Source organism: Alligator sinensis, unplaced genomic scaffold (assembly GCF_000455745.1).
Source record: "Alligator sinensis unplaced genomic scaffold, ASM45574v1 scaffold918_1, whole genome shotgun sequence".
NCBI lineage: Eukaryota > Metazoa > Chordata > Crocodylia > Alligatoridae > Alligator > Alligator sinensis.
The window spans coordinates 737,842-749,138 of record NW_005842676.1 but is presented as its reverse complement, the minus strand read 5'-3'; the positions used below and the strand labels follow the sequence as shown (position 1 = coordinate 749,138).

Genomic DNA, 11,297 nt, shown 5'->3' with positions numbered 1-11,297 from the left:
AAACCTCTTATCCTTATTTCCTCCTGAAAGGCTATACAAGTCATACAATTCCATCCAGGCACTTCATTTTCAGGAAATTCCACTTCCTTAATAAAACTTCATAGGCTGATGCACAGCGACTATTTCTACCCATGCCACTTTTGTTCCAACCAAAATGGAATTCAGAAGCTTTCCTCAGCTTTAGCATGGCCTCAAAGACTCCCTCATTAAATTTAACTTTAGCAGATCTTAAAGAAATGTGTACAATGAAATCCAGCTACTGTTGGGAGCTTGGATCATGATTTTTTAGATTTGTTTAGTTTTTCAACCTAGCAAATGTATGTCTTGTGTGAACCATACAAAGTCAAAAGATGTAATGCAGCAGCTACAAAAAAGGTGGATAACATTAATAGTGCCATTTGTAAGACATACTACACTATTTTGCTCTATTCTACACTAGTGAGAGTTCAGCTGAAGAACTTCATCCAGTTCTGGGTACCACTCTTTCAAAAAGGTGTGGGCAAGCTGGAGGGAATCCAGAACAGAGCAATTTAAATGGTAAGTTGTTTAGAAAGAAATAAACTATCATGAAAGGTGGAAAGAGATTTTTTTTATTTGGTCTAGAAACGTTAAGACTGGAGACCTTATAACTGTCTTGACAAAATGGTAGGAGATGTTTCCTCTGGCATCTCTAAACCAATAATGGTGTATGTTAAGGAAAGTAATGAATAGGCATACCCAGTTCAATGCTCTCCCTCTAAAGCATTCACACCTGCCACTGTTGGAGAGAAGACAGTGGGCCAGAAAGATCACTGGTTGGGCCCAGTATGGTGCTTATGTTCTTATAAATATCTAAAAAAAATGTTATAAGAGGACATTGGCCATTTTTTCTCCATGTCCATCAGGAATATAAAAGGAAATAAGCAACTTAATTTGCAATAGATGAAATTTAGTGTAGCAATGACCAAAACATTTCACACTGCATGAACAGAGAAGCATTACAACAATTTTTCTGGATAGGCTACAAAATCCCTGCCACTACTGCACTTTTAAAGAAAAAGGTTAAACATTCATCAGGGATGCTCTTGGTTTAAAGGGTCTAACCGCAGAGCAGGAGGATGGATTACATGACCTTCTGGGCTCTTCCAGTTTTACATTTCTATGATTCTGTAAAATCATAGAGTCCTGCCTTTCTACGACTCAATAGCATTTAATAATCTTATGCAATTCAACCTAAATACTGAGCATAACAATCGCTATTCTCATATTGAATCTTCTTTGTAGTATCTGTTTCTCAAGGACAACTGCAGAGAATCCATTCGTTCTTATGTGCTGTTAAGCTTTATTTGGTGTATACTTCTAATGACAGAGCTTATCAAGCAGCAGTCAGAAACACTAGGAAGATGAAGAGTGCCATCTTTATGATAGGCAAGTTATGATTATAATGTGAAAAAATATCTAAAGAAAACAGCTACCATATATCATTCACTTTTCACCTGTTAAGATCCTCTGGCATTTCGCTTGTGAAGGTTAAAGTTTGAAAAATATCACACTAGCTGATTGCGCCTGCTATTGATCATAAGCAGAGGAAAGCTTGAAATGTACACATTAAAATTTTTGCTGATCCTTTCCAAACTAATCAGGTTTGTGCAGTGACAAGCAGCGTGCATTTACTAAGCATCTGTGTAAATTAAATAAGACAATGACATTGGATATTAAATGTCATTTCTTCTGGTTAATAAAGTGCTTTTACAACAATGTTAACATGGATGACAGAACCCAATTCCTGTTTAACAACTAGGTACACAAAACTAAACTTGTTAGTCTAACAAAATCATTAAAAAAAATAAGGACATTTATCAAACTGGATGAATCAAAACTATACTACAAAGGCAGCACAGTCCAGTGCAGAGGGTACTAGATTAGTCACCAAGAAACTAGGGTTAAAACTCTACTCCAGGGTTAGGCAAAGTTTTTTGGCTGGAGTGCCGAAAAAACCACAATGCCTACCATGGAAGGTGCCAGAGTGCCGGCATGCCATAAAAACAGCTGGTCAAGGTCCCAGCCTGGAGCCTGCCCATCAGCCCAACCACCCACCCACCCACCCCGCACAGCTAAGCACACAAGAGGTGCAGTGCTCCTGGCAAGGGGCAGCGCCAGCCTCATCCTGGTCGGGGCTAGACTGGGACTGGGCTTGGAGTGGGTGGGAGTCAGGCAGGATCAGCTGCAAGCCCTGCTGCTGCAAGCAGCCTGGGCTCTGTGGTTGGCAGCAGCTACCATAGCCCGAGTCAGTGGCAGCCGAGAGGCTGCAAACAGCTGCTCTGGGCTCCGGCATCAGCCCTGTACTGGTGGGTGCATGCATGCCTTGGAGTAGGGATAGGGCCTGAGGCAGCACAGCCCTCCTGCTGTCTGCTTTGAGGTGCATGTGCAGTCACCACCAGCACAGAGCTGATGCCAGGGCTGTGCAGCCTGGAGCAGCTGGTTGCAGCCTGGCCACTGCCTGCTCCAGTTGCCCAGAGCCCAGGCTAGCTACAAACATCTGCACCAGGCTCCAGAGCCCAGTCATCAGCTCTGTGCCAGCAGCAGGGGAGAGGCCAGGGTCGCGTTGCCTCAGGCTGCTCCCCCACCACCCACTCCGAGGGACGCATGCACCCCCAGTATGGAGCTGATGCCGGAGTCCAGAGCAGCTGTTTGCAGCCTCCTGGCTGCAACCAGCCCAGGCTCTGGGTAGCTGCTGCCAACCACAGAGCCCGGTTTGCTTGCAGCAGAGCTTGCAGCCACCCAGCCACCAGCTGGGAGCAGCCCCGGCTTCGCGGCTGGCAGCAGCTGCCTAGAGCCCAGACTGGCAGTGGCGTATCAAGCAAAATGGCCTTGCGTGCCATACTCAACACAAGTGCTGGGGTTGCTGACCCCTACTGTACTCTGACAATGCTGATGTGTAGCCTTGAGAAACTCCCCACACATCTGTATACCTTTGCTTTCCCTTGACTTCATTAGGAGATTTTTGCACTACAGTAATGCCTACATTTCTCCAGCCAAAACTGGAGCTCTACTTTATTAGGTACTGTAAAAAAGAGATAGTAATAAATAGTCTCTGTTCTGAGGATCTTGCCATGTAAAAAAATAAGCAAAAGATCAGAAATAGGAAGAATTACTGATCACTTTATATAGAGGAGGAACTGAGGTATCAATAGATAATAAAATTGCCCAAAGCCACTCAGACTGAGAACTGGACCCAGCTCATTTGAGAGCCTGGGCCAATGCCTTATGTACAAGACTACCTCTTCTTTGTTAGAAGATACTAGGTGACACCTAATTTGTATATATAGAAAGATTTTCAGTAACTGCAGAGCTATAACTTTCAATTTCTATCTTCCCTGATATACAACTTGGAATTGACTGTAGCATGCTCATCAGTAAGTAGTGAGCTGATCAGTTCACTGCTCAGCTTTTATGAGGCTCTGTAGGGCACAGTGGTTCATGTGGCACAGTTTAAGAAGTTCAAGGTCATATTTCTACCTCAAACTTCTCTGTTTTTGCATCATTGTTTTACAGCAATTAAGAAATACAAAACCCCCACCTCCGAACTCACCCTTGTTGTATAAGCAGCTTCTGGGTCATCTTCCAATACACGTGAGAGGCCAAAATCAGAAACTTTGCACACCAGGTTGCTATTGATGAGGATGTTACGAGCAGCTAGGTCACGATGGACATAACCCATATCTGACAAGTATTTCATGCCGGATGCTATCCCCCGGAGCATGCCCACCAGTTGAATGACTGTGAACTGAGCATCATGTTTCTGTAACACATTTGAAAGGCATGATTAAGAGACTGACTGTACTAGTCCCTCCTCTTCCTCCACATGCACATAATTTCTACTGAAATCACTGAAACCCAGGATAAAAATCATATATGAACATTTTCTAATTAAAGGAAAACAATCTCAAAATCATTTGGAAGCCCATCCGGGACAGGCTGTCTTTTGGGGAACAAAAACTGCTTTACTGTTTACACTCTTACCAGTAATTCTGTCACATGAGAGGAAGGCAAATTTAAATTTCAGTTGAAACCAAACTATACAGGTCCATCAAGGCTTGGATTTTCAAGGTATCCAGTGACAGTTAATGCTTAACTTCCAAGTGAATCCAATTTCAGTGAGATTTAGGCACCTATGAAAATCCTAGTGGATTCATTAAGGGTGCAGACAGACTTAAAACTTAAATGTGTCCAAGTGATAAAGGGAATGTTTGAGCCAGGGGACACACACACAGCCCTCTGTGTCATTCCTGGCTGGAATGTTTCCAAATTTTACAGCCTCTGCTAGTGCCAACCACGGAGCACTTGAAAAGGCTACATCAACTTCTGGCTTCACTCTTTGATTCCCTGCTTCTTCTTCTTCTTCCTTCACAGGGATGGGAGAGAGAAGGGAGAGGAAAGTGAAGAGCCCTGGAGTGGACAGGTAAGCATGGGGTGGGAGTGGTGGGTGCTCTGAATCTACAGATAACAACAACAAAGGTTCCTCAATCATCAGTTAGTACACTAAAGCACTGTTTCTGCAAGAACATTGAGACTAACATATAGTCTTAGCCTGCGGCTTATGCAGAGGCTAAGGCTATAAATCAAGAGTCTGAACCAGCATAGGAGTGAAACCTCATCAATCTGATTGCAAGAATAAGTTTTGTTTTTGGCCACTGCTTTTATGGACCAAACTTATCCATGTAAATATAATAAGAACATACAGTATAACCTGTTGATATTCATATGGCAATTAAGAGCTTCTGTATTTGCTTTCATAAAAAAAACCCTCATTATTGTAAAGGATGCATAGCATTTGCAAATTATGAAACTCACTTAAACTTTGCTTAGTTTGTCCAAGAACAAAACAGGCCTGAACTGCTCATAGCACATTTAGGCTAGAATTGAGAAGAAGGTTCTACCACTTAGAAGGATGATGTCTAGAACTGCCTTCCAGGAGGAGCCAACAAGCTAGCCAAATTTAAGATGCAGTATGAATGCAACTGTCTGGGTTGGCTGGCTGAGATAGCTGGATGTTAGATTCAGTGACCCATGTGGATCAGTCCTATGCTCCTAAGAGCTGATAAATTCAAACTACAAATGTAAATGAATTCATTAGTACATTTAAATCAATATTTTTGAAAGCAGAGTCTGCTAATTAACTGGCTAGATTACATCATGCATTAAAGAAAGGTAGGATGGAATGTCAACAGTTCAGGTCCAGGCATTGATTAGAATGTGACAGGCATGGGATAAGGACACAGTGATAGGAGCCTGTCCTGAAAAGGTCACATTATCAATCACAGTCAGTGCACGTGTGTAAACATTCCAGGAATGGAAAGGAGGATAAAGGCTTTTGGTTCTTGGTTTAGGCTTGAATTTTTTTAGGTGTGCAGGTATTTTGGGATGAAAGTTTTACAGGACTGGGATCTCTTTTGCCAGCTGAATTAAGGGAAGTAGTTTCTAGGAGTGATCTGAAAGAGACAAGAGTGGACTTTTCCTTCAGTAGGCTCTGTAAAGTCATCCTAGGGATGGGCACAGACAGAAGTGGCAATTTTCACCAGATCTGGCTATGAAAGCAGTCTATAGCCATGACCACACACAAGTGCATGGCTGCAGACAGCTTCAAAAGTGGTTGATTGGTTGCAAATCTGACTCACCATTCATGAAGGGTCAGATTAAGATGTTTCAAAAGAGAACTATTGCTGTGCTGGCTTTTCTCCTCAGACCTGAAGAAGGGTGTCTCTCATTCAAAAGTTTGTCTAACTCTAGCCCAGCTATGCAGTTGGTCCAATAAAACATATCATCCAAAGAAGTCCTTGTGTAACAGGGAACACTAGCCCTGTTACTGAAAAGCAGGGCAACCCCTTTAAGACCAAACCTTCTGGGCACAGCCTGCCAGCAGAGCAGGGGTTAAAAGTTGAGCCTGGCTGGCTGGTCAGCTAATGGGGAAATCAGGTGACTGAAAGAGGGCTCAGGCTAGAACTACATAAGCAGTGCCTGATCTGGCCAAGGGGACCCAAGCTGTAGAGAGGATGGACTCCTGAGAACTCACAGAGAAGCTGCGTCAGCCCCACAAGAGAGAGAGAGCGCTGGCAGTGGGATGCAGAGACAGAGACCCTGGAAATATAAGGAGGCAGATTGCTTTCTTTACATTTATTTTTTAGTATAGCCCAGGGGCTTATTGTTTATGTTCCGTTTTAAACCGGTGGTCTGTGGCTGAGGCTGTGGGGGTGGAGGCCTCATTACTGTCCGTGGGGCACAGCTGGAGGGCTAGAAAGCCCATACTATAGCAGGCACAAGCATACAGGGCACACAGCCCTGAGTGGAGGGATGCGCTAGTGCTCCTATGTCAGGTCCTACCTAGTGGGCCTAGGCTGGAAGGCCTAGCTATAGAATAAGGGGCAAAGCCAGGGAAGGCTGAGGCCCCAACAACTCAGCACCACAGGGGTGCAGTGTTAAAGAGACCGGGGAGCCTGGTGCCATGATGTAAAGGGCCAGGAGCCCAGAGTGGTTTGTGGAGCTAGGGCCTTGAAGTCAAGTCCTAGAACCTTACCTCAGCTGGTAGGCCTAGCTAGAGAAAACAGGGAAGAAGCTCAGGAGGCTGAAGCCTCCAAAAAGGGACATTATTCAGGGAACACCTGCGAGGCATGGGGCATGTTCGGGGGAGGTAGGAGCGTATAAAGTGTTCTTAAGGCTGAAGCTTGTCACTGCAACGTGTTCACGAGCATAGACCCGACTCTGGGAAACCCTGGGGTAGCTTCCTCTTTGGAACCCAAAGAAACATCAAGACGTGGCAGGAGAGTGAAGGGGAGTCTGTTCCCAGCAGGAAGAGCAAACGTGAAGAGACTCAGGAGTGCCCACAGGTGCTTCTAAAGGTCACTAAGGATGGCACTCTATTACACCTTGCCTCTCACATACTTCATGGATCATGATGGCTATAACATCACTCTAGCAAAAAATGTGAGGTCATAAATACCACTGTGGGGCATCCAGAATTGGTTGGATGGGATCCTTTTAAAGCAAATATCAGCTGAAGATGTACTTGGGTAGAAAAGGTAGTTATGGGCTAACCCCTTTACCAGATCCTGGGATTTCCTAAAACATTAGAAAAATAGTCCAAGACCAGCTTAGAATTTCTCAAGGGATTAGGGTATAGACAGAAGTAACAATCATATCAATATTAAAGGATCCTGTTATAAGCTGTTACAATGCAATTATTGCCTCTGTTTGATTTTTGCAAGGATGGAAGTGTGGCAAAAGCAGTATGAAAAGTGTTAACTTGGTTTCCTTTTGGATCATAGTTAGGGCAATTTATCTCTACAGAATCCCAGAGATGTAACAGACAAATTGTACCAGTTTATGCGCACTTGCAATGGGCATCTTCCCCTTTTGTTTACAAATACCTAAAAATATGTTGGTCCATGCCCTTAGCTGAGCAGATAGTTGCACAACAACTATCCTTACTCCTCTCCAACCTGACCTTTTCCACGTTATGAATATATATTATTAAATGGTCTTAAAACACATGATTATATGCTGTGATTGCTCACAAAGCTCTGCCCCTCATCTGTGGTCTGGTCTAAAGATCATTGAATCAATTGCTATTGACTTGAATGGAACTTTTTTAGGGAATGATGTGAAATGCTGAACAAATTAGTATGAAGAAGCATGACCTGTTAAAATAAATGCAGTTTGTGTTTTTGTGTGTGTGTAACAACAATAATTGACTTGTGACCTGGAGTAACTAAATAGTTTTAAAGAGAATACTAATAATTTGTCCTTCAAATCCACATTGGGTAGGACAAGAAGTAATTGGCTTCATCTATGGCAAAGTAGATTTAGCTTAGATCTTAGGGGGCACCTCGGGCTTTTTCTAATATGCATTAAATTTAGTGCTACTGGGCATTTATGCACATACTATTTTTCCAGCTACATGCCAGAAATCCGCCGCTTCAGAGCAGACAGACTTGATTAATCAAGTCTGTTCCGCATGTGAGCTGAGGCAAACTGCACTGCCTTATGTGCAGTTGTATAAGCAGTGAAATGCATGTCAGTGTGTGGAAAATGGCAGTGGTGTGCTTTTGAACTGAGGCACCTCTGAGGTGTTTTAGTTCAAAAGTGCACCACTGCCATTTTCTTAGTGCTGATGCACATTTCACCACTTATACATGTGTCACAGCACTGGGCATTTTTCAAAGCTCCTGACACTATGACACATGCATGTGTAAAAATGCCCTCTTATATAAGGTACTAAAGAAATGTGCATTAGGCTGCCTTAATGCACAGTAATGAATTCCCATGGTTTTAAAGTGATACTCAATGCACAGTAGCCTATTTTATTGTGCATTAGTGTAATTGTATGGTTTTTATGTGATGCCTTAATGTATAGTAAAATATACTACTCTGCATTAAAGTGCATGTGTAGATGCACCCAGGGAGAACTTTTTGGGTATACTGGCTGTAAAGTCCTTGGACAGGTTAACTAAATCAGACATTGGAAAAATCTCAAAATGAGGGTTTTTCAGGGATTTTTATCCTTAACAGAATTAAATAATTCAATAGAGTTAACGTACTATGTATATGCATTACACATGCTTTAGCAGATACTGGAACATATACAGAACATACTGAAATGAATGCTGACAATAAATCCCTTTTAAGGTTAAACATCTATTTCAGTTTTATGAATTTGGAGGGCATTCAACCATTGTGAAGCCTAGACAAAGCTTTAAGTCAGAATTGAGGGTCCCCCAAAAATGAAAATAAAATGTTGCCCCTTAGAAGGGATTTCATTTTTGACATACTTATTGTTTTGCCTAAATTAAATTCTGGTGATTTGGGGAGGGTTCCAGTTTTGCTAAAAGCTTTAAAGAAAAGAGGATAAAATAAGCATACAAATGAATGCAGTTCAGGAATGGAGGAAGAGGACATGCTAATAAAGATTGGTAACATAAAATTTCAACACCTGCTGGTATGTGGTTATTCTTTAAACTTGTCACATTTAAGCTCTTGCTCAGCATAACTTACTTTTAACACACACACACACATATTCATTCCTCTTCAATAGCACTTAGCAAGATATATATTGCATACCTTGACTGTCTACCAACAGCAGTGCACTATGGCCTCACAAAAGCACTTTACAATGTTTATGAATCAGATTTGTTTTTCCACAAATAGAATGAACTAAGCAACATTTCTGCTTTCTTCAATTAATTCCAGAGTAACTCTGAATGTGAAGAATCAAAACAGAATAACAGATTCCTAGATGCCTTTGGAGCATTAAAAAACAAACATGAACAAAACAAAGAGGAAACAATGTATGATACAAGAACAGGATGAGAATTCATGATGACTGGAAGGAAGGAAAGAAGCAAAAAAAAGACAAATGTATTACTGAGCAATGTTACTGACAGCTGTACTCACTCGTAGGAAGCTATCCAAGGAGCCATTCTCCATGTACTCAGTAACAATCATAACTGGCTTACCTGAAAATACATTAAAAGAAATGCAGCACTCTCAGAAACAGAAGAAATTATTTGCATCTGTTTTAGAAACTCATTTCTAAATAATGTCCTCCTCCCACCAAGCACTGAGATTATTTTAAATAAAAAACAAAACTGAAGTAAGAAGATTCATGAGGCAACAGTGCTAAGATATAAATACAACTCCACTGAAGACAGGGGTAATGCACCCAGTTTTATTAGCTTTGTGACTGTGAACAGGCTAGGTATAAAGAAAGGCAGGTGGAGTATCAATGTTTCCGGTTTGCACTGTCACTACACCACACTCTCCCCCAATCATGAAGATCTCACAGTAAGGACCTTGACACAGGTTATATTTAAGAAGCAATTAACAGGTTAAGCATGCCTTAAATAGTAACCCAGCCACACATTCAAGTCAATTTAAGGCATGATAATACAGTGAAAGAGCCATAAGTTTCATGATGCTGGGCTCCCCCTACACTGGCAAGTAGGGTGTGATTGGGATCTGGTCCTTGATCCTAAAATTGTGCATCCTGCCAGTCATATGTAGTGGTTGGGATTGTGGATTAGCTCCTATCATGCCTTACTATTTGAACACCAACAAACATTCATTTTAAGTGCTGACAAGAACTTACATAGAAAAGTACTACAGAAGTGTCCTCATCCATTGTGTATTTAAATACATAGATACCTTTACCTACCATTGGCTATGAAATCTTATAGGCTATGTCCAGACAAGCACGGCTGTATGGTACATGGCGTGGCAGCCATGTCTGTGGCACCACATACCACATGTTCTGTTGTTCTCTGTGCTGCAAGGGAGCAATGTGGAGGGTTTTTTTTTGACCCCTGGATATCCAGGCGGCGGTCAAAAAAAAAGATGGAAAAAAGAAGTGGAGCAGAGCACATGGCGGCAGCATGTGCCACTCAAAGCTGGATCCTGGCCATCTGTAGCTACACTTCACTGCCAGTCAGGCTCCATGTGGCAGGATCACCACTGCTGTAGCTCCAGGAAGCCTCCAGGACCCCAGGTAAGGCTGCTGGGGCCATCATGGGGACCACAAGGTGTGCCGCCTCTAGTTGTCCCCAGGAAACCAAATATCCAGGCATGTCTGGATGCAGCTGTCATGACAGGAATGGCTAGCAGATAATTCCCCCTCCCTACCCCCAGTGCATGGGAACTCTGTGGTAGTCTACAGCTTATTGTGTCAGGCATCCTATGCCCCCATGCGGGAGGAAAAGGCAAAGTGTGTTAGGGACAGAACAGATTGGAAAAATGTGGAGCTCCACAACAAGCAGTTCTCTCCATTGCTGTAACTTAGAAATACTTCTCCTAACTGGGCTGCTGAAAATCAGATTATCACAAGCTACTCTTTGACATACTTCCTGCTATATTAAGCGCAGCTTGGATGTGGATAAGCATTTGGCCTTAGATTTTGGGTTTATGATGGAGCAGAGGAACAGCCCCATACTCATTTTCTTATGTCCTCTCCTAGAGAAAAAACTTTCAAAATTCCTCTGCTCAGCTCTGACCTGAATTACAATTTGAACATCTAAAAAGTCACTAACTAAATATCCTTGAAAGTAGTTTGTAGAAATGCAGTAGGTACTGCAATCACAGCTTTGTGAAACCATTCATTTTGCCCCATGACTTCTGCAGCACAACCAGGGATGTATATGGAATTTCACATATGAGAGAGAAAGATATAAAAATAAAAGTTATTACAGTGAAGTTTTTAGAAAAGGCCATTGCTCTCTCAATTTCTTTTTATCATGCAGGTTCTATGATTTTGTACTCCATTTTCCAAATCT

The 11,297-nt window shown here is 42.3% G+C and overlaps 1 protein-coding gene across 1 annotated transcript in view; it reads right to left on the bottom strand.

The window, feature by feature from the left end:
* Positions 1-11,297, bottom strand: part of EPHA3 (EPH receptor A3) — a 352,724-nt gene that overhangs the window by 59,292 nt on the left and 282,135 nt on the right. Inside the window, exons 12-13 of the mRNA XM_006033907.2 lie at positions 9,427-9,488; positions 3,572-3,781 (exon numbers count right to left, since the gene is read on the bottom strand). Coding sequence (XP_006033969.1) covers positions 3,572-3,781; positions 9,427-9,488 — 272 coding nt within the window. The remainder of the gene's footprint in view (positions 1-3,571; positions 3,782-9,426; positions 9,489-11,297) is intronic.